Source organism: Anomaloglossus baeobatrachus, unplaced genomic scaffold (genome assembly GCF_048569485.1).
Source record: "Anomaloglossus baeobatrachus isolate aAnoBae1 unplaced genomic scaffold, aAnoBae1.hap1 Scaffold_677, whole genome shotgun sequence".
Classification (NCBI taxonomy): Eukaryota; Metazoa; Chordata; class Amphibia; order Anura; family Aromobatidae; genus Anomaloglossus; species Anomaloglossus baeobatrachus.
The window spans coordinates 70,964-96,031 of record NW_027445049.1 but is presented as its reverse complement, the minus strand read 5'-3'; the positions used below and the strand labels follow the sequence as shown (position 1 = coordinate 96,031).

Sequence of the window (25,068 nt, the reverse complement as noted above, 5' to 3'; positions counted from 1 at the left end):
GAAACAACAGCATCCGCCAAACTGTTTTGTTTCCCCTTTTGTCCTTAAGCGAATTTTTCCTCCTCCTTTTCTTATACTGAACATATATGTGTACCAAGTGCTGATGTTCATTATTTTAGCAATTAGTGCTTTTTCAAAGCAGGTCACTTAGTAGATTTGCCTTAAATAGATAGTGTACACATAGTCGTAGTATGACTTGTCAGTAAGAGGCCTGAACACTTAACGTTAATAGGGCAGCATAAATGCCAAATACAGCCCCAATTGTAGTTTATGTTCAAAAATGGCAGTATTATAGCTGTAAAGCTTAGTTGAGCAGCTGGACTTTAGCAGTGACATTTTCTGGGCCACAATTGTGCACCGAACATTTATCCCCCATCTCTCAGACATAATTGTCATATTACACACACAGGGTGGTCCAAAAGTAGGTGGACAGTATGTGTAATAGGGTTATCAAATATGGTGTAAAGTGAAACTAACTCAGTTGCCCTTAGCAACCAATCAGATTCCACTTTTCATTCTTCACAGACCCTTTGGAAAATGAAAGGTGGAATCTGACTGGTTGCTAAGGGCAACTGAGTCAGTTTCACCCTACGTGTGTGTGTGTGTGTGTGTGTGTAATATATACATACATACATACATACATACATACATACATACATACATACATACATACATACATACACACACACACACACACATATACATACATACACACTTTCTTTTTGACGTGATTTATCCTCTGAGAATCATACATATGATTTGACAGCATGTACAGGGAACATGTACATGAAAGTCATTGTGCCCTGACTTACTAAGAATATGCTCCGCACATAGACGTTGTGTGTGGTCAGCGGGGGACATGTCACGTCAGATATTCCTCATAGGAAAAAACACTGCCTGTAAGGTCTCCTCCATGTTGCCGGCAATGCTCACCTGTAGCAGTTATTGTGAAATCTGTTGTAGCTGCCCAGAGCTGTTAATGCCCCTAAACCGATAGCGTAGGAGAAGAAGATTTGTGTTCCAGCATCAATCCATACCTGGAGGAAAAAGAGACAGCGAGTCTGCGGTGAATCTGGATAAATTGGACAAGACATGAGCTTGCGGCAGGAGATGCAGCAGACAAGGTACGCAGGATCTCTCTGCAGTATAACTACAGCTCCAGCTTGGATGAAACAGCTCCCAGTTCTCGGTTCCAGAATCTGTTTTTCCTTAAAATTGGGTCCAGCAGAACAAGCAAATTTAGCCAATAATATTGTCAGAGTACCCAAAAAACATATCTTGTTCAGTCCTCAATGGTCACAAAGGCGATTGGAGTCTAGACTATAGCGCAGTTTGCCATGCTCCAAATCTGGCCCTGCTGTGCTAGGACATACTGCATTATACTCCAGAGCTGCACTCATTTTACTGGTGCAGTCACTGTGTACATACATTCATTACTTATCCTGTACTTATCCTGAGTTACATCCTGTATTATATCCCAAAGCTGCACTCACTGTTCTGCTGGTGCAGTCACTGTGTACATACTGTATATGCATTACTTATCCTGTATTATATATTCCAGAGCTGCACTCACTATTCTGCCAGTGAAGTCCCAGTGTTTCTCACCTGAGCTTCAGCAAGCTTCGACCAGTTAGGTTTTAGATAGTAGACAATGCCGTCCAATGCCCCAGGCAGAGTAACCCCATGAGCCAAGAGAACAATCAACACTACATAGGGAAAGAGCGCTGTGAAGTAAACCACCTGCAACATAAAAGGGATGATGCATTAAAGATTATATATATAAATGACTGCAGGAATCTGTAGTTATGTGCAGCAGATTGCTGGTATGGTTTGTACAAATCAAAAATTGCTGACACTGAACTTTGCCATGTGGTTGGTGTGTGCCACAAATGGGTTATAATGGCAGTAACCATGTGGGTTGCCCCTTATCTTTAAACATCAATTCACTCACACAAGATAAAGTCAATGCCCGGAGTGTGGACCCTGCTCGGATGTACATGCACTATATGTGCCACCATATCGTGCCTTTTTGGAGCGCCCAGATTGTCACCAGTTGTATTGTTTCCCGGAAAGAATGTGTTTTACATTGACAAAATATGGCACACATGCATTTTCTACAGGTCTGTGCCTCAAGGAGACCATAATGAAGCACATGAAGTGCTGGTGGATTACATCCATAAAGACTGGTTCTACTGTAAACATATGACTTAAAGATAAAGACCTCCACTACCCCAACTTATTTCATTTTTTATTTATCAGTCGTTCTATTATGTGCAGCTAAATGCATCCACACTCTTAAAATGTAAACCTGATCATGTATCACTTTGTTGTCTGCCAGCAGCTCTGATGTTTACACCTATTCCTTCCTCTTCCCAGGCTTACTGTGCTTAGTTACTACAAGTTCCATCATGCAATGCAGTAGCCTGTGATCCAGCACTTATCACTCCCCCTCCTTTCTCCACCCGGTGTTGCAGATATTGGGACATACCAAACGCAAGAGTAGCCCATCTGGTAATTGTCAGTACAGCCCTGTCACTGTTTGTTAGGCAAACTTTGGCATTTTTCAGCTGCCACGTGAGTGATTGGATTACCAAAACCCTTTGCTAGTGAAGTGCTGCGATCTGCATTTTAAAAGCAAAAAAAGGTGTCAGCCCCTGCTATTACTAACAAATGAAAAGGGTCAGCTCAGCTTGTGTGAGAAACTAATTGTGATTCACTCCAAGATGTCCACCATCAGGACAGGAGTCCAGTGACAACTTTTTCATAGGTCAGATTTCTGTGCCGGAGATGGAAGCAGAGGAGGAAAAAGAATCTGCATAACCTTCCAGTACTATATGATCCCTGCTGAGATGTGCTAATAGAAGCTATACATCGAGTACAAGTAGATTAGAAAAGATTATTTTGAAGAGCCATGATAAATTGCAAGGGGGTGAAAAAGTAGTGGAAAACCCCTTTAAGGGCATGAGCCCTTAAAAGGGATTGTTCAGTGCCTCATGCCTCTGCCTGATGAGACATGGGGAGCAGAGAAGCTGCAGGTTCCCGACAAGGACAGATATAAAGCATTGGATTGTTGTTGCGTGCCCCCCCCTTCCCCATGGGCACACAGCCATCTGGGTGTCACGTACCGCCCCTGTGCCAGCGGCCGAGCCGCTCGAATCCGGAGCCGCGGTGGCTCGAGGGGTCTCCGGACCCGGGGGTTCGCGCAGACACTCTAATTCGAAAGAGGGGATAGGTATGTACAGGGGATGTGTAAGTTCGTGACACCACCCACGGTGCGTGGTAATGTAGGATACCACCACTGCTGTTGGGGAGCCTGGTGGCGAAGGTGTAGTAGTAGGATGTTTAAGCAGTCTGTGGGTAGGGGGGGGGTTTTGCCCCGGGGCCCGTTGGGTGTTGGTGTTTGGGGTGCAATTGGGTAGAGGAAAAGGGGCTTTTCAGCATACTCAGTCCAAGAACAACAACTCAGACAGCTTGTAAACCAGAATTCTGAGCACCGCTGCAGCATGGAGGGAGCACGTGTGGATCCGTGCCCTTGGTGTTGCTGTTAGCCTGTGCCCTTTTCCGTGGCACCTTCTCACTAGTTGAACCCTCAAGCTTGAAAACTTTTCGGGTGCCGCTCACCCGTATGGCTAACGGAGTGAGCTTGCTCTCAGGGTTCACGCGTAGGATTTCTTTGGACTGTAATTTGAGAAAGTCCTATCCCATGGGTGCGCTAGTACCCCGATTTTGGAGCGGGTTGGGGATGTATCTTGAAGTCTTCACCCCCGTTGGGTAAATTACCGGGACGCGTGAAGCTACTTCCCGGCCTAGGGTCCACTTATCCAGTCGTGCCCTGGCCCCTGCCCGGTGATGGCTCAAGGCCGCCGGCTCCCCTCCACGGCAGTCCGTGCCCCTTGACGCAATCCCCTGTGACCGGGGTTCCAGCTCCCACCAGGCCCAGACCAACGTCTGACCACCTAGTAAACTCCAGGAGCCCTGCTCCGGACCGGTGACCTCTCCCTCTCAGAATCACCTTCCACCTTCTACTCCTTTCACTCCTGTTTCTCTTCCTTTGTCACTTTCTCACTTTTCCCTACCAACCCCCATGTGGGCGGCCCTATTCCCTTCAGGCCCCCCCCAATGTTGTGTCTGGTGGGTTCGGTGCAAAGTGTTCCTAGGATTTTGACTGGCTAAGCTGTTAGCAACACCAAAGGACCAGGATCCGTAACCAAGGAGGAGTGGATATTGTGCAGAAGGGCAGATTGCACAATACCCTGTGACGACCTAATAGGACAGCATGGTGTAACATATAAAGCTGTGACATGTGACGTCCTGGCCTATTGATGCCAGTCTCCGCTTCTGCCGCAATTTTCCTTCCTGACGCCCGGTTCTTGGTCCTTTTCTAAACCCATTAGTATTGGAGGGAGGCTGCAGAGATTACACGGTGACGTTTTTTTGATTAATCCTCCTGTCCTGTGCAATCAGCCGTGTGGGAAGGAGAAGAGGAGAAGAAGAAGACTCGTGACCCACATGACAATCAGCGCCGAGAGACGCGAATCGCACCCTCAGGGACAAGCAGGAACAGTGCGGGAGGGGGACTTCATTACGGGGTGATTGCTTATCTGGCTGTAACCATCATGATGATGAGGTGCCGGCCTGATATCACTCCAAAACAGGGACGGGTGCGACAAAAACATCCATTAGACAATCATATGCTAATCATATGCCTTTCTCCATCTATACAGATTTTTGGCATTTTTTCCAAGTCTCTCACTCAATATCATCATTAATGCTGCCCTAATTGTATTAATGACTCATTCTTTCAGTTGGTCACCATATATACTGTTTAAAATCTATGGTAGCACAGTGTGCACATGGACACAGCGAGACTGTTCTATATGGAGGTGCAATAAGGCAACTATACATGTGCAAGAGGCTTCTACTGTCCTGCATGAGTGGCGCCCCTGAGGCTCTGGTCGCCACAGGGTACTGCACCTCAATTAGGGTGTGGTATCCATCTCAGGTAAGGAGGGGGTTAATCACCGGTGTTCCACAGTCACACACTACATACAGCTTAGGAGCCTTCACACAGAGTGGGTTGGCTCAGGGTAGGCAGGGACGGTGGCCATACGAACATGGACTCCCCGGTCAGTGAAGCCGGCCACCTCGGGGGTGGGTTCCACTTTGGGTAGAACTAGGCACAACACACGCACATTAAAGACAGACCCGTCAGAACCATAGTTCTGGCAAGACATCTCTGGAGAACTTGGACTTTACTGGGCCCAGGGGCTTAGAGAGAGAGCTCAGTCCGAGTACCTAACTGCAGAGGGGGGACACCCTAGAAAAAGGACTCACTCCTCTCTCAAAACACTGGTGGTGACCACTTACCGGATCTGGGATTGACCGGAGACCATCACGGCAGTGACTAGTGTAAGCAGGCTGGCAGCTGAAGTGGTGAGTAAACTATACCCTGATCTCGCAGATACTGTTGGCTTGTCCTTACCGGCAGCACCGCCCAGCGCTTTGGCGCCTACGGCCATTATAACAGTCATCCACCCGGGGCCCGCTCCGCCTCATGGGGAGCAATACCATCCCGGCTGCCATAACACCTAGGAACCCGGCAGCGGTGGCTACTCCCTGGCCGCATACCACAGGTTGCGTCACGACAAACTTTTCCCAATACCCCTCTTCCCCCACCATTTACTTTACGTCTCGGGGCAACGGAACCGGGCAAGGCCACCCGTGACAACGCCTGTCCCGACCCGAAACTGCCCGGCTATGAGTAGGTTAACCGCTTGCCCCGTGGGGTGCTACATACGCACCTTTGATTTCATAAGGGGTGTACAGGAGGGTTTTTACCCCTTTATTGCACACAGATTGCTTTTAGGCAAGAATATCTCCATATGGATTGCACACAGGGGGCAGTATTTGGACGCATCACCCTACAGTATGCAGTTTACACAATGAGAATTTATAGCGGCATCCCCGGTGATTGTCGATTGTCCTTACCTTTCCTGTGGATTTTACTCCCTTCCAGATGCAGAAATAGACAATGATCCAGGTGGCCAACAGGCAAAGTATCATCTGCCAGTTCATCTGTCCAGGTTTATCGAGACCACTGGAGATCTGCAGCACCTTATTCCTGCCGAAGAGACCAGCATAAATGACCGATTAGCGACAACGACACAATTATCCTGCAATACGAGCAATAGAAACAGAACACCGCCAAATTTGTCATATTACTGTTTGGGCTATACATGACAGTCAACCCCTTGAAACCACACTTGGGAATGGGTCCATGTCACTCTACACAAAGCAGGGGCAGGTCCAGGTCACTACACAAAGCAGGAATATATATATATATTATAATATATATATATATATATATATTATAATATATATATATATATATATATTATAATATATATATATATATATATATTATAATATATATATATATATATATATATTATAATATATATATATATATATATATATTATAATATATATATATATATATATATATTATAATATATATATATATATATATATATATATATTATAATATATATATATATATATATATATTATAATATATATATATATATATATATATTATAATATATATATATATATATATATATTATAATATATATATATATATATATATATTATAATATATATATATATATATATATTATAATATATATATATATATATTATAATATATATATATATATATTATAATATATATATATATATTATAATATATATATATATATATTATAATATATATATATATATATATTATAATATATATATATATATATTATAATATATATATATATATATTATAATATATATATATATATATATATATATATATATATATATATATATATATATATATATATATATATATATATATATATATATATATATATATATATATATATATATATATATATATATATATATATATATATATATATATATACATACATATACATACATACACACACACAGGAGGCATAGGCCAGGGATTTTCTGATGCTAAATCGGTCTACTGCATATAGGCATAACAGAAGAAGCGGATTTTCAGTTCAAGGTAAGTGATGAATAATAGAAGGAGCAAAGCATGCTGGGATGGGAGAAAGGAATTTCCAACTCCTATAGTGCTGGCAGAACGATTATCAAGAGCTGTCCACTGAAAAGAGCGGCTAGCATGTTAAAGAGCCTAAGAAATGGGGCAGTTTATATTAGGTTGGTGTGTGCCAAAAGCAGTTTTACCTTGCTGTGGTGGATGAGGAATGGAAGATTGACAATGCATTTCTACAGATTGGTGTGAAAGTTGTAATATAGTGATATCAAGTAGCCAATATATAACTACTATAATACTGTCACCTATACACAAGAATATACCGTAACTGCAATAATACTGTCTCCTATGCACAAGAATATAACTACTATAATACTGTCCCATATGTACATCATTACTATAATACTGCCCCCATGTACAACATTATAACTATTATAATACTGCCTCCTATGTATAAGAATATAACTACTACCGTATAACACTGCCCCTATGTAGAAGACTATAACTACTATAATACTGCTCCTATGTATACTATATGGGGTGCAATGTTCGTCCGTCTTCACGTGGTGCACCCTAGGACTAAAGGGGGCTTTACACGGTAGCGATATCACTAGCAATTGCTAGCGATATCGAGCGTGTAAGTACCCGCCCCCGTCATGCAAGCTAAATCGTGTGATCGCTGCCGCAGCGAACATTATCGCTACGGCAGCGTCACACGCGCTTACCTAGTCGGCGGCGTCGCTGTGACTGCCGAACAATTCCTCCCTCAAGGGGGAGCGACGTTCGGCATCACAGCGACGTCCCTAAGCTGCCGGCCAATCAAAGCGGAGGGGCGGAGCTGAGCGTGATGTAAACATCCCGCCCACCTCTTCCTTCCGCATTGCGGCCGGCGGCAGGTAAGGAGACGTTCCACGCTCCTGCGGTGTCACACATAGCAATGTGTGCTGCCGCATGAGCGATGAACCACAACGAAAAACAACCCTTACCGATTTTTGAGTTTGGGACGACCTCTCCATGGTGAACTAATTTTCACCATTTTTGAGGTCGCTTAAGGTCGCAGGTACGTGTCACACGCTGCGATATCGTTACTGACGCCGGATGTGCGTCACTAACAACGTGACCCCGACGATAAAACATTAACGATATCGTAGCGTGTACTACTACTATAATACTGCCCCCTATGTACAAGAATATAACTACTATAATACTGCCCCCTATGTACAAGAATATAACTACTATAATACTGCCCCTTATGTACAAGAATATAACTACTATAATACTGCACCTATGTACAAGAATATAACTACTATAATACTGTCCCCCATGTACAAGAATATAACTACTATAATACTGCTCCTATGTACAAGAATATAACTACTATAATACTGTCCCCCATGTACAAGAATATAACTACTATAATACTGCCCCCTATGTACAAGAATATAACTACTATAATACTGCCCCCTATGTACAAGAATATAACTACTATAATACTGCCCCTTTGTACAAGAATATAACTACTATAATACTGCCCCTTTGTACAAGAATATAACTACTATAATACTGCTCCTATGTACAAGAATATAACTACTATAATACTGCCCCCCATGTACAAGAATATAACTACTATAATACTGCTCCTATGTACAAGAATATAACTACTATAATACTGCCCCCTATGTACAAGAATATAACTACTATAATACTGTCCCCATGTACAAGAATATAACTACTATATTCTTGTACATGGGGACAGTATTATAACTACTATAATACTGCCCCCCATGTACAAGAATATAACTACTATAATACTGCTCCTATGTACAAGAATAAAACTACTATAATACTGCCCCCTATGTACAAGAATATAACTACTATAATACTGCTACTATGTACAAGAATATAACTACTATAATACTGTCCCCCATGTACAAGAATATAACTACTATAATACTGCCCCCCATGTACAAGAATATAAACTACTATAATACTGCTCCTATGTACAAGAATATAACTACTATAATACTGTCCCCATGTACAAGAATATAACTACTATAATACTGTCCCCATGTACAAGAATATAACTACTATAATACGGCCCCCTATGTACAAGAATATAACTACTATAATACTGTCCCCCATGTACAAGAATATAACTACTATAATACTGCTCCTATGTACAAGAATATAACTACTATAATACTGCCCCCAATGTACAAGAATATAAACTACTATAATACTGCTCCTATGTACAAGAATATAACTACTATAATACTGTCCCCATGTACAAGAATATAACTACTATAATACTGCCCCCTATGTACAAGATTACTATAATACTGCCCCCATGTACAAGAATATAACTACTATAATACTGTCCCCCATGTACAAGAATATAACTACTATAATACTGCCCCTATGTACAAGAATATAACTACTATAATATTGCCCCCTATGTACAAGCATATAACTACTATAATACTGCCCTTATGTACAAGAATATACTGCTATCATACTTACTCCCAGAACTCAATGACAGGAGAACGTTTGTTCAGGAGGGCATCACAGCTGATGTTGTACAGGACGCTGAAATTCGTGTCATTTGTTGTGGTCTCATTGGAGCACTGATCTACAAGGAAGACTTCAGTACACTCCTTTGTATTCCACGGATGTCCACAGGTGGCCCAGGGCAGGGTGTTGGTGAATGAGTGTACTAGATAGTAGAGGCCCCAGACCAGGATCATAATATAGTAGGTGTTACAGAAGAACACTATCACCATAGAGGCAAAACCAAGACCTGCAGAAAGTAGAAGACAGAGGGTTTAGTGCCCCGTAGCATCTCCTGTTGGCTCTTCTACCTCTGCACCCCCTGTAGCAATGGTCTATAGTGTGGGAAGTCAGTTTTCTGCTTGCCACTAGTATAGATGGCAGGTCACCTGCTCTCTGCAGTGTTTGTTACCTTTAAAAAGCGGGGCGATGTTCCACGCTGCAATTCCTCCCTGCTTCATGAACTGACCCAATGCGATTTCCAAAAAGAACACTGGAATGCCTCCGACAAACACGATCAGCAAGTAAGGAATAAGAAACACACCTGTGAAGACATGACACCATGAGCAGATGCCTTTAGCCGCCTCCTAAACACCAAATATATGGAAATTTAAAATCCGGTCTCTGAATTTGAAAAAATAAATAAAAATAAATAAAATATGAATTTAAATAAAATTAGGCACAAAACTCCTCTTTCGCAAGTGTCTTGGGTCCTGTTGACCCTTGTTGAAACCCTCTAAACCAGAAGGTTTTTAGTCAGGGACAAGGAGAAGAGGTCATGGAAATTTGGGAAAGGAGAATGGAGGGGGAAAGCTTCATAAAATGGGGCACCATAGTGACCATAAACAGATACCGTATACCGTACTCCTCCTTTATAGCCAGTCTCCTAGTTACACAGTCAGGCCGGTTTCAGACGTCCGTGTGTTAGGTATGTGTGACATCCGTTTTTAACACTTCATGGGTGTCATCAGGAGGTCAGAGTTCATTGGGAACTTTAATGACCTTGTGGACGTCATTGCGCATACACACTGCTTGCTTGCTACTCATCTGTCCCCGGCGATGCTCCAACTTCCAGCTCAGAGGTGCGGTGAATATTCAGTGAATATAATTAGAGGGGGGTCAGAAGCAGGAGACAGCAGAGCCAAAGAAAGCAGCGCTGGATACAGGTGAATATAGAAAATCTTATTGCAAAGATGCTTGTTCTCTCGGATACGCGTCACACTGATGTCACACGTATGTGTAGCGCCCCTGACACCCTCAGGGCACTACAGGGAACTGCATCCTCTTGGGGATGCAGGACCTACCCCCTGGGACCTGGAATATTAGTGCCGATACCACCAAAGCACAACCAAAATCCTAGTTCTCCGGGCACAGAGGGTTGACCATGTAAGGGGATGGTCGCCATGGAAAGGAACGAGTCCCTGGGATTAGCCAGTCTGATTGGAGGGGTCAGCAGTCAATCAGAAGAGGAGTAGAGCGAGTAGCGCACAGGAGAGGTGTGCGGACGTACCTGAGCTGGGCCCGTGCAGCAGTGACCCGAGGGCACAGGAGAGAGGTCCCCAGGACGGGTACCGGAGATACCGCTGGGACCGGGGCACGTACGGGGCATAGGGCCCTAGATCAGGTGCCAGTTCTACACTGCTTGATAATCACCTGCTCAGTGAGGACACCTTCACGGACTTCACCGAACCAAATAATCCAGGGGCATCAGCAGTAAACTAGGATCGGGGTTCGGACACTTACCTCCCCACAGGGTCCGCACTGCCCGACGTAGAGAGAAGGAGACTGTACCCAAAAAGGGATAGTCGGGGCTCCCCAAACGCTCCACGCTACGGGGACCCAACCAACAGAGACTGCTGAGGACAGAGCAACCTGGGTCACTACATTGGCACTGATACTCCAAGGGACCTGAACCAGTAATCCAAGGGCCTGAGTGAGTAGAGACTGTTAAACACAACCTGGTGTGGTCTCAGTTATTGCCCCTTTCTATCTCCCAGGCACAGCCCTACCTGCGGAGGGCCTAACACCATTGCTGCAACCATCACCAGCTCTGGGAGTACCCACATTTAGCAGCTGCGGTTCTCCATTAGCCGCAGCCCGCAGGTGGCGCCACATGACATTAACTATTATCTCCCCTGTAAATAATTCCTCCCTTACACAAAAGGGGCCCAGGGCACGGAACCGGGCAATGGCCACCAAAGTGACATCCCTAACGGTATATTCTGCCCGGGACAGAGTACCCCATTCCCTGAACGTCACATGTGCAAACACAGATGTCACACATATGACCATACTCATGCGTGTGGCTTGTACCAGATTAAAACACAGACGTCTGAAACCGGCCTTAAAGATATTTTCACTACTCATCTATCAGCCGCTGCTCCGTAACATGGATTATGCTCACTACACAGGCCCTTTACAACCAGCACAGAATGGAAGGTGGGGGTCCTGTGGCACCAGGTATATAAAGTGTATGCAAGTGTACCAGAGCACCATATACTGTATAGTGGTTAATTTTGGGTACTGTAGTTCAGTTTTTATTGAAGTGAATAGGAGCTGAGCTTGCCATTACAGTGCTCAGAGCCGTGCAGTTTTGGCTTTGAATATAGTGTACGTCCAGCAGCCGCGGGACTCAAAAAAATACCCCAAAAAACCAGCTGATCAGTGTAGGTGATGGGTGTCAGACTCCCCACCAATCTGGAGGACCTAGTCAGAACTTGGCAATTCAATTTAATAAAATTGTACCATCCTTGTTAGATACTGTCTCAAGCAATGAGATTAACACCAAGGTCAGATGGGTCTGAACTTACTCCATCCCTCCCTAGTTTCAGAGGCACGGTGGCTCCATGGTTAGCTCTGTTGCTTTGCATCACTGGGGTCCTGAGTTCAAATCCAACAAATATCAGCATCTGCAAAGAGTCTGTATGTTCTCCCCTTATTTGCGTGGGTTTCCTCTGGGTTCTCCGGTTTCCTCCCACCCTTTAAATACATTTAGATAGGGAATATAGATTGTGAGCCCCAATGGGGACAGTGATTATGTAAAGCGCTACAGAATATGTTGTTATAAGCACGCATAAAACAAATATATTCCTAGCTGCAATACTCATGCAATTTGCCCACAAACAACATCCCGTAAATTTCAATGAGAGTTCCCCATTGTCATTTAAACAATCCTCTGCATCGCGGAAATGAAAGACAATGCAGATTTTAGTAATAAAGTAGGCTAGTTTCACACTTGCGTTCAGCGCATTCCGTCACTATGGAGAATAGCGCAGTCCGTTAACGCACTGCGCTATTCTCCATAGACTTGTATGGACGACACACTAACGCAAGTGTCTGCGTTGCATCCGCTGGACGACGCAGCGTCGTTATTTTGACGCTGCGTCGGGCGGATGGAACGCAGCATGTAACGTTTTTCTGCGCTTGGCGGAGTGTCAAAAAAACACAACCTGCAGGAATCCGTTAGGCGTCCGTTGTTTTTATAATGGACGCCTATGGTGGCGGATTCCATTAGAATGCGTCATTTGACGGATTCCGTTAACGCAACTGTCTTTACACAACTGCGCATGCTCAGATGTGTAAAGTCAAGGAAAAAAAAAAACTACAACGGATTGCGTTATTTTGTACGATCTGTAGCATGCGTTGTGCCACTATATGCAACGCATCCGTTACATGCGTCACACAACGCAATGCTACGGATCCCGTCCAACGCAAGTGTGAAACTAGCCTTATCCATTGAATTATGAAAGCTAAAAATCCTCGGGAAGCCGTGCAGATTGGTGCTGCCAGTTTCCCGCAGCAGTATTCCTTGCCTCATTTACATAGCATTATCCTGACATTGTTCGGAGTCTTCACATAGGGCTGGTTGGGTGAATAGAGGCCCACGGGTGCATGTGGCGTATACCACGGGTGCATTCCTGGCAAACATGCGCTGCAGGACAATGTACATCTAGAGTAACCTGAGCTGAGCCCTGCATGTTATATAAAGGGACCGTCATCCCTATATCAAACCATGGAGGGAAATACACTGTGGCAGATCTGCAATTCATCGCCCCGCTTCCTCCATCTCGCAGCGATGTCGCCTCTACAAATGGCATTTCTCCCCTTCCTCCTCCCGCCGCAGCAGATTTCCATTTTTAGAGTGTGTGACTGGAGTGTGGATGTGCGAAGGAGGGGGAAATCGCTCTGATTACTCACTGCAGTTTTTATATAGGTCACTCAGCATTACTAAAGTGACATAAGGAGCAATTATGTGGAGAAATGGAGGCAGGTCACAGAGCGGGGAGGCCGATATTATGGACTTCGCTAATCTAATTCAATGGTTATGGGCGATGATATATGATATGAATATTAAAAGGAGTATAAACATCTCCATAAAACATAAGGTTATGGCTACCATAAGAAAGACTAACACGTGCCAGCCACCACTAGGGGGAGCACAGCGCTTTCAAATACATACAAGCGGTATAAATCCACATGCTGCGAGCTCCCCATAGCGTTGGCTACAAGGTGATAAAATTCCATCATTCCTTCTATGTCTATGCAAAGGAAAGCAGGAAATTGCATTATTTATTTTTTTAGTGGCATATGAATTTGTGTGATCAAATGACACCAAAGACTGTTCCCTACAAGCTAATATTTGCAACTTTCTATCCTTACATAGAAAGCAATAGCAGGCAAGCAAAGGTTGTGGGCAGTATACCAGGGACCATTTACGCAGACTAGCCCACCCCTCAAATATATTGCGGTTGTTCCATGTGGGTTAGCAGTCAGCCATGGGCCCCATCTGCCTACATTATGTAGGCCGCTTACAGAATGAGAATGGCAGGGGCTCACACAAAGTCAGCGCCCCAATGTAGGTGGCGCAATCATGTCACCCTACTGCACTTGGACACAGACTGTAATGATCCATCAGGATCTATAGATTATATACTTTATTAGTTTTTGGGGCACCATTACTATTGATTGGGGGCGTTCGGCAGCGTTACTACTTTCAATCAGGCACTTTAAAGGTATTTTTAATTTTTAAAGGGGGGGGGGGGGACACTAATAGCATTTAAGGTCACTCAGAGGATAATTCTGATGTGAGCAATTTAGGGGCATTGTGATATATGACAATGTCCCTTGACCAGAATGTTTATCACTTTCAGGGGAAAGGGGGGGGGGGGGGAGCACAATTATTTGTACAGCAACCGCTCAATAAAGTAAGGGAGCGCACGTGATAAAAAATGATAATGCATTATTTTCAAGGGGCTGTTTTACCGTGTCAAGTGCACAAGGTGGGCATTAATACTATGTATGGAGCACTCACTGTTACTGCATCTGTCTTGTTGTGCGATCAAATATGGCAGCAATAGCATCAGTGTGGGGCCCTGGACAAGCCAGGTCGTCACAGGTACTACACCAACACAAACCACACCCCGGTTAGGCACACCGAAGCCAAACAAAATCCTTGTTGCCTCCCTCCAGGGGCTGATGTCCACACCAGGGGGTGGGCCAGGCGGTTGGTCCCGCCCACCGAGGAGTTCACAGTCCTGGAGGCGGGAAAAGCAGAGCAGATTAGTTTTGAGTAGAGTTCAGAGAAGTGGTAAAGGAGCAGACTGACTGCGTCCGGGTGTGTGGCCCGGACGGTACAGCAAGGATGGCAGACGGTGGTGACCGTCTGCAGGAGAGGCCTATTGGAGCAAACCGTAAGGACCGTGGACGGGCAGTGGCCCAGCGGTACCGGATCGGAGAGCAAAGAGAAGCCAGCACCATCCGGCAGGGCTTACGGACCCCGACAGGCTTGGAGTCAATGTAAAGTTGGTCAAATCCGTTAGCGAAGGGAACCTCCGGGGTTTCCCAGCAGTCAAGACCCGATTGAAGGCAACAGCTCACACCGTAGAGGGAAACACAGTCACCGCCAAGGCTACAGTTCCCAGGGCCAGAGCCCGCGGGCAAAAGGGGCTCCTTCAGCACCCATCTAAGCTGGGGAGCGGGTTACCGATGGGAAGCCATTGGAACCGTAATACAACACAGGTGCAGGGAAAGGCAGTCACCATCAACCTGCCGGGAGGAGAAACACCGCAGCCGTCTGTGGGACCCGTCCATCCAGCCGTGTGTTTTACCGGAGACTTTGCATTAGTCATTGGCTGAGTGAGTACCACCGTGCCGTGCGGCACAGCACTGCCCCCGCGACCCTGAACCTCACCAGGCCCCGTAACCCGCCTGTCCTACATCCCTACCCCTCACCGGGCCCTGGGACAACCAACCCCCCCCCACCCACGGAGGGAAGAACCAACATCCAAGCTCCTCCCTGTCATCACTCCCGGGATCCCCGTCCAGAGCAGCGGTGGTGTCACCAATCTCGCCACAACCATGGGTGGCGTCACGGACAATATCCCTAAACCCAAATCAGCCCCTTTCACTCACGGGCGAGGAACGCCGCTCGAGTCCCCGGGATCCGGCCCACCGCTCGAGCCACCACCGAGCAGTAGCAGCCGGACCCGAGCAGTGGGTGAGCGCAGCGTCCCCTCCTCCGCCCGTGACATGTGCATATTGGGAATAAGGCTGGAAATCTGAGAAGTGAAATGCATCTTTATTGTAAACTCTGTAGACTAGTTGTTGCTGGAAGACGACGACATGGCGGTCTGGGCCAGACGAAGACGGGAAAAGTGAAAAACTCCTCTAGTTCATAACTGTACTGTATCTCATATGGTCTGCAGACCTAGTCTCTAATCAATGTATGGTCACTATATGGCAGTAATATTTGTCTCTGTATAGTGATTTTTATTCAGTAACAGTTGTCTGCTAAGGAGGCCTCTAATTATGGGGCTTCTTCAGTTATAAACATCAGTTCTGGGTTAGGGGCTCATTCAGAGGTGTTTTGTTCGCCATGTGCCGGAAGCAAAGCTCTGGAGCACAAACTGCAGCTCTCCTCAGTGACATACTGAACAGGATCCTGTGGTTTAGAGGACACCAGGTCTGACAAACAATTTACAAGTCAGCGTATTAGATGTCATTGACTAAACGGGAGCTGTGTCACGTGCCCCCTTATAGCGGCTGTCAGCTCCGACAGTCTCTCGACAATTTAGAGTAGGGCCATTAAAAGCTAATGGGACGCCTGGAGGACTGCGGAGAGGAGTCTACATTTTGCTATGAGATCAGCCTAGTAGAGTGCCGCAGTTATTTAGGGACATCACGTTGGATCACACTGGTAATGGAAAGTCCAGGAACAAGAACAGAAATAGCTCCATAACACAGCAGCGTGATCTGAAGACGTAAGAAAGCTCAGAGGACGACGGGTCTGAGAGCGAGGCCTACACAAACAGTGAGGCAGATTTATCAAAACTTCTGTTACCCATAGCAACCAATCACAGCACAGCTTTCATCATACCAGAGCTATGTTAAGAGACATAAGCTGCTCTCTGATTGGTTGCTATGGGTCTTGATAAATGAGGCCTAGTCTTTTCACCTGATACATAAGTAAATTACATTAAACACAGGAAAAAAAACTGGCCATACCAGAGTAGAGTATTACATGGGGGAGTCACTATTTAGTGACCCCTCGGTGGGTATATTCTTCAAATAACATGAAAAAAAACGAAGAAGAATAACAAAACCAAGAAGAATGTAAGAGTGAAATATAAATTTTTATTTTATTGTGATTCAAAAAATTCATAAAAACATCAAAGGTCAAATACAAGGGGAATGGGGTTAATATTCAGAAGAGAACTGCACAAAATATGACAGAAAATGAGAAAGGGCCCCTCTCCCATGCAGTGCGACCCGCCGTGGTAGATGTGAAAAACGTAAACCAGAAACAAAAAAACAAAAAGGCTGACAGGCGAACTTTATGAGGATTGAAATTTGTAATAAGAAGTCACCATAAAAAGTGATATAAATTATTGCAAAATGGTGAATGTTATGGCATAATGCATGGATCAGAGATTAATGTACCGTGATTCAGGAAAAAATTAAAACCTTTATTTATTTGGCGGTTGAATGACCAATCCATGCACTAGCACACAAGTATGAAAGTATGAAGATTCAGAATGAAAAAATTGTAGTCATTGGGAATGGAGATAATAAAAAGATAAGAAAGTAAGAGATTTATTAGGTATGTGCTGCCACCACAGATACTACATTTCACCCAAAATGTATGGAAGGCTAAAGGTATTGAAAAAAGGGGCTAAAGTCTGTATTACAAGAGAAAGGTCAGGAAATAAGTAAAGATTCTGATAACTATTAATGGTAGGGGGTCGCAGAGAGCAGGAGAGGGGTCCCCCCAACGATTGTTTCGCTGCAGGAGCGCTTTTTCACTGCCCCTGGAAAAAGCGCTCCTGCAGCGAAACGATCGTTGGGAGGACCCCTCTCCTACTCTCTGCGACCCCCTACCATTAATAGTTAATTATCAGAATCTTTACTTATTTCCTGACCTTTCTCTTGTAATACAGACTTTAGCCCCTTTTTTCAATACCTTTAGCCTTACTACATTTCACCCAAAATGTATGGATCTGTGGTGGCAGCACATATCTAATACATCTCTTACTTTATCTTTTATTATCTCCATTCCCAATGACTACAATTTTTTCATTCTGAATCTTCATACTTTCATACAGCGTTTTTCCAAAATTAAGACTGTCTTATATTCTTTTTTGCCCCCCAAAAAAGCACTAGGACTTATTTTTGGAGGAGGTCTTATTCTTGGAGAAACACGTTGGGGGTAAGTTTACCCCCCAAAAAAGCAGACCCCCCCCCCCCCCCCCACTTCCTAGGAGACTCACTCACCAGACCAGGACGTCTGCGTGGTTCCAAGGTCCTCCTGTGATCTCCAGATGGTGCTGCACGCCATCCTACCCTGCTGCTAGCTGACATACAGCCGATTGCAGGCACACACAGCAGATCACAGATATACACAGCAGAACACACACACGTCGCGGGCGGAGGAGGGGACGCCGCGCTCTCCCTTCTGCTCGGGTCCGGCTGCCGCGGCTGCTGCGGCCTGCTGCTGCTCGGTGGCTCGAGCGATGGGCCGGATCCCGGGGACTCTAGCGGCGCTCCTCGCCCGTGAGTGAAAAAGGGGGGTTTGGGTGTGGTGATTGTGGATTGTCCGTGACGCCACCCACGGTTGTGGTGAAGGGATGTACACCACCGCTGCTCTGGCTGGGGAATCCCGGGAGTGATGTTATGGAGCAGCCAGTTGTTGTGTTGCCCCTCCGTGGGTAGGGGTTGGTGATCCCGGGACCCAGTGATTGGGTGTTGGAATGGTGGGCAGGCGGGTAGGGGGGCCTGCAGAGGTGCAGGGGCGCAGGGCAGCGCTGTGCCGCATGGCACGGAGGTACCCACTCAGCCAGTAAACACGACAGTTCTCGGTAAACAAACGGCTGGTTGGACGGGTCCCTCAGACGGTTGCACTGTTGATATCCCCTGCAGGTGACGGTCTCTTTCCTGCACCTATGTGTTGTTGTTTGGTTGCGATGGGTTCCCACCGGTAACCCGCTCCCCGACTTGGATATGAGCCGGAGGAGCTCCACTCTTGCCCGCAGGCGCTGGCCCTGGGAAACTGGTGCCTTGGCGGTGGCGGTGTCTCCCCTCTACGGTTGGACTGTTGCCTTCAAACGGGACTTGGTTGTTGGGAGACAGTCGTCCCCTTCACTGACGGATTTGGCAAATTATGGCGACTCCTAGCCTTGCCGGGATCCGAAAGGCCCCTGCCCTGGTGCTGACTAATCTTCGTATACCGCTCCGGTACCGCCGGGTCACCACCCGTCCACGGTCCTTTCGGCAACCTCCAATCAGTCTCGCCTGCAGACGGTCACCGCCGTCTGCCAACCTTGCTGTCTCAGTCCGGGGCACACACCCGGACTAACTTCAGGCTTCTTTCTGTCACTTTCTCTGTTGCCCTTACTTTGGCTCGTCTACAACTTCACTTTACTGTTTACTCCTTCACGTCCCTAGCTTATCTGCCTGGTTTTCCCGCCTCCAGAGCTGTGAACTCCTCGGTGGGCGGAGCCAACCGCCTGGCCCACCCCCTGGTGTGGACACCAGCCCCTGGAGGAGGGCAACAAGGATTTCTGTTTTGACTTCGGTGTGCCTGCAGGGAATGTGGGGTGCGTGTGGTGTAGTGACCTGTGACCCCTGGCTTGCCCAGGGCGTCACACACACACATCCAATCACAGATACACACATCCAATCACAGATACACACATCCAATCACAGATACACACATCCAATCACAGATACACACACACACACACCCACCACATCCAGCACTTACGGCAGCAGGGAATGAGAGCAACTCACGTGTCCGGCCGCAGGTCCTGTTAGTCGCGCTGCACCGCACTGCCTCTCAGGATTCTCCCGGCGTGAAGAGATCGGTGTCGCTGGATGAGGTGAGTGTGTATGCGATCAGATGTGCGTGCGATCTGATGTGTGTGTGTGTGTGTGTGTGTGTGTGTATACGTACGTGTACGATCACTGCAGGTCCTGCTGCTCAGTGTCGGGTGAGTGTAATTGCCGGGTGCCGCAGTGTATAATGAACTGTCCTGCAGTATCTAACTTTTTTTTTTTAGCTGCACGGACACTTAATTATTGATCCGGGACTAGGGCTTATTTTCGGGGGAGGGCTTATATTTAAGCCTTTCTCCGAAAATGCTGATAATCCCTGCTAGGGCTTATTTTTGGGGGAGGTCTTATTTTTAGAAAAACACGGTACTTATGTCCTAGTGCCTGGATTGGTCATTCAACCGCCAAATAAATAAAGGTTTTAATTTTTTCCTGAATCACGGTACATTAATCTCTGATCCATGCATTATGCCATAACATTCACCATTTTGCAATAATTTATATCACTTTTTATGGGACTTATTACAAATTTCAATCCTCAAGTTCGCCTGTCAGCCTTTGTTTTTGGTTTTCGTTTTTCACATCTACCACGGCGGGTCGCACTGCATGTGAGGGGGGCCCTTTCTCATTTTCTGTCATATTTTGTGCAGTTCTCTGAATATTAACCCCATTCCCCTTGTATTTGACCTTTGATGTTTTTATGAATTTTTTACATCACAATAAAATAAAAATATTTATATTTCACCCTTACATTCTTCTTGGTTTTGTTCTTCTTCTCCTCCGTTTTTTTTCATACGTAAATTACATGTGCGTGCCTCATCATCCTGCAAATGGCGGCACAGAGGATGGGGGTTTACGTAAGGCAAGCTACCTAGATCCTTAAAGCCCTGAAGACACAAGGGACATCTTAAAACATTCATTTAATAAATGTATCAGAAATGTGTTCCGGAACATTCCCTAAAACATTTGCAAGGACAAAAAAGAATGATAAGAGGAAAAGACGTTTGAGATTGGAGTCAAGCACCAGCTCGATAAGCTGCAAAAGAAGATAAACATAGGAAAAGGCTGAAGATAGCAAAAATGTCACAAACCAGGAGAAAGCGGCAATAAAAAGGACGTGTTCTATGAAAAAGAATAATGCTGAGGGCTATTAGCTTAATAATATAGTTATAGATCGATATACAGTGCTCAGCATAAATTAGTACACCCCTTCAGATTAGTGAGAAAACCTTTAGCTTCCTTTCAGAATGAACATTTTATGTCAGTCGGATCCTATACTTCAAAATACTCCCAGAAAAATGTGGGCATGATAGTTAAGATTTATTATTATGCAATTAAATAAATATTTCCCTAACAAATTCACTCAAAATTATGTTGCAAAAATGAGTACACCCTTAATAAAATTCTAGGAGCAAAGCTAAAGTTTAGCCTCCAAAATGGCCTGCTGTCACACGTGACAGACAGTCGCGTGGTTTCTGGCAATAGAAGGTCCACAGCGTCTGGCTGCACAAAATGCTCCCTGACTTTCCATTTTTCCAGCTGTCAATATTCATTAGCATAGGTAGCTTTCCTGCTGTGTTCATCTCTCCCACTTTTGGACCCAGCAGGAGCTCGTCTCCACCCAGCTGTTGATCATCAGTATTCTCTTGGTGCTTAAATACCCCTTCCTTCTTGGACTGGTGCTGGTGATATTATTCAGTTCATTCAAGCCCTGGCTGCAAGCAGGTGGCTTGTACTCTTCTGAGGTATCATTGCTGAACTTTTACCGGAGTCATCTGTGGATAAGTGGTTCATGTATTTTTCCAGTGTGTCCTTGTGTCTTCTATAGACTTTAGTGGGGTTGATGAAGAGCTCATCCCATCTGTTCCCTATTCAGGGACCAACATTAGGGATACCTAGGGTCAGGTATCCAGCTCGGCGCATAGGTGCGGAACCTATCTAGGGTGGTGAGAGACCAGCAGTAGATTAGGGAGGGGAAGATCGTGACCCCTGACCAAGACACAGGGTTTCCCCTCCATTCCCTTTCTCCGTTCGCTTGGTACTTTCTGAACCTAGTGTACCACCCTGAGAGGGGCCCGGGCCGCTTCCTCCGCTTGCTCGGGCCGAGCGCTCGGGGTCCGGGCTCTGGTTGTCGGTGGGACGAGCACCTCCGGACCGGGGGCCACGTCGCTCTTGTTAAAACGGGGAGGCGGTGTTGTACCGGGTCGTGACGCCACCCACGGGTCGTGGTGACTGGAGGCGCACCACCGCTGCGGCTGAAGTGATGGTGGGCTCGTCCGGGATCGGTGTTGCGGCCGCAGCCAAGATGTTAGCCCCTCCGTGGGTAGGGGCGGTGTGTCCCGGGGCCCGGTGGGGGACGTAAGGGTTATTTGATGGTGTTGTCGGGGTGCAGGGCGCCGTGCCGCGGTGTAGTGTGTTGTACCCGGATGGCACTGGTGTACTCACAATTACTTCACACTGAGTCACTGGTAAACCAAAGTTCGGGTCTGGTCGGTTCCTGCGGCCGGCTGCTGATGTCCCCCTGCGGGGTTGATGGTGGCCCCTTTTCCCGTGCACCTCTAGATGTCTTGTTTCGGCTCTCCCCTGCTGAGCAGTGGTAGCCCGCTCCCCAGCGTTGAGCTGCCGGAGGAGCCCTCGGTTGCCCGCAGGCGCTGGCCCGTCGGGTGTTTGGCCCTTGCCGGTGGCGCTCACCCGGTCTCAGTGGGCTTTTGCCTTCTTTCGGAACTTTGGTTGTGGATGAACCCCTGAGGTCCGGCAGCAATCAGTCAATTTGCCTATACTCAGTGGCTTCTAAGCTAGGATGGGGTTTGAGTACCCTCCCTTTGGTGCTCCGGTACACGTTTGACTCCCTGGTTTGGGACCGGCGGGCTCCAACTCAGGCCCGGTCCGTACGGTTCCTGTACCGGTACTCCTGCAGACGGCCACCACAGTCTGCCTGCCTGACGTTCTCCAAGGGGCCAGGTTCCTACCCGGGTCCCTGACAGCTGCGCCTCAGCTGCTCCTCTACCCCTCACTGTCACTGTACAAACTAAACTGCTTGAACTTCCTGCCCCAGACAGTAGTCTCCTCGGTGGGCGTGTCTTTCCACCTGACTCCGCCCACCTGGTGTGCTCTACTAGCCCTGAGGGAGGCATCAGGTCTCCCTTTCGGGTGACATGTGTGTGACCTCACAGGGGTGGGGGTGTGTGTGTGTGTGTGTGTGTGTGTGTGTGTGTATGTGGCTGATTTAATTACCTGTGACCCCTGGGGTCCAGGGCGTCACACTAGCGTGACAGTGCATAGGTGTCATCCACAAAAGGAAGACTTTCCTAAAGTCCATACACAAAGCAGCCGTCTGCAATGTGCCAAGGCCCATGCTGAAATAGACGACTTCTGGGACTCTACTTTGGAGGATGAGACCAAAGAGGGATGGGAGAAAAAAAATAAAAAATTGAGTGTACAGAAAAATGCCTGGTGCCTATAGTGAGCCTGGTGGTGCCGGTGTCCTTATGTGGGGTACAGGAGCGCTCCTGGTGTCTAGAGCTACAGGTCATTGATGGTTTCCCATTTGCACTGCTCTATTGTGACAGAAGATGCTCCATCACTCTGTACCCTTGGTAGACGTGCACCCAGCCAACAGGACAATGATCCAAAACACACATCTAAGCATTCCTGGAGGAGAAGAGGCCACTAGTCTCCTAATCTAAACCCAACCGTACACCTATGGGGAATTCTGAAGGGACAAGTGGTCACCACGCTCCATCCAGTCTAAGTAGGAACATCCCGGACACTTGTTAATTCCAGGCTTAGAAGATTTGGTGTTGGCCCTAGAAATCATGGAGTCATACATAATACTAGATGGAGTAGTTTGTGGGGGTGCATTCATTTTTTGCATCAACTAATTTGGTTAAAAAACAGAAGATTTTACAGTGAAACACAGTATATACCAACTATACTTTTAGGTTTTTTTTTCTTAAAAAGGGTTCTATGAAGCCCAGTCTTGTCAAAATTATGGAAATTCAGGTGTTCAGTGAGAGATTGATTACTTTTTCCAAGGGGGGTGTACTCATTTATACAGAGCACTGTATAATACATACTCTCTGCTCTTACCTCCACCGTTCTTGTAGCAGAGGTACGGAAATCTCCATACATTTCCCAAACCAACAGCAAATCCCACACAGGACATGATGAAATCCATCTGACGAGTCCAGGTCTCTCTCTCTGGATGGGTATTTTCACTGGGCCCATAGCGGGCAACACCAGAGGAGCGATGACTGCCTTTTCTTCCGGGACTGTTTCTCCCCCACCTCCTGTCTCCGATCCCTCCATTTCTGGGCACAGGAGTTCCCATCTTTCTCTGCAAAAAAATGTTAGAACATTGTTAAAAATTAGGTAAGCTTTATAAGATAAATGGAACTCTGACCTCTAAAGATACAGAGCTCCAACAGTCTCAAAGAAAAAAAAAAAAAAATGTATATGTTCCTGCAATCTCTACTAGATGGAGCCAAAAGTCAGATAGTCTAAGTTGTCAGCTCCCTCTAGTGTGGCTGCTATTACATAACATTTTATCATTTACTTCTATATAGTGAGGATTTGGTGCTCTATCACAAACTAAAAATTACTTCCAACAAGCTTTTCATTAATCCCCATACTGTACATCACCCTCAAGTTGCATGTGTATAAAGCAACACAACCAACCTCTAGCAGCAGTGACTGGAGCTTGTTCTGGTTGCTGCTGTTTAATAATTTAGATGCCGCTGTCAATCACTGCATGACAGGGGGTATTTAAATGGCCTGGTTACTAATGAAAGTGTTCATGGCTCCAAGTGCTCCCTCTGACATGATTGCAGGGTACATATGGGTTGCAATGGCACCTGGGGACTACTGAAGGCTCCATTGCTGCCATGTTTGTCCTTCTGGACATCAATCTAATCATATACTAAACTGCTGCATAGAATTATACAGTAAAAGCAATAACAGGGTCATGTGCCCTAGGGGGAATCTATAAACAAAGAATGAAAAAAAAAAAAAAAAATCTATAAAATGTGTAATATAATATCTAAATTAATATAAATTATAGCTCTATCATTTAAAAAAGGTTAAAATAGCAAGTATTCATCTATACTTGCTGTCAGTGG

General features: G+C 46.0%; 1 protein-coding gene across 1 annotated transcript in view; it reads right to left on the bottom strand.

The window, feature by feature from the left end:
- The window catches only part of LOC142286645 (sodium- and chloride-dependent creatine transporter 1-like), a 38,220-nt gene extending 13,935 nt beyond the window's left edge, over positions 1-24,285 (bottom strand). Inside the window, 7 exon segments of the mRNA XM_075333380.1 lie at positions 934-1,037; positions 1,606-1,740; positions 5,989-6,121; positions 9,599-9,875; positions 10,038-10,169; positions 24,041-24,157; positions 24,160-24,285. Of these exon segments, the coding sequence (XP_075189495.1) occupies positions 934-1,037; positions 1,606-1,740; positions 5,989-6,121; positions 9,599-9,875; positions 10,038-10,169; positions 24,041-24,157; positions 24,160-24,259 (998 nt within the window). The 5' untranslated portion in view covers positions 24,260-24,285.
- Positions 24,286-25,068: the final 783 nt, after the last annotated feature.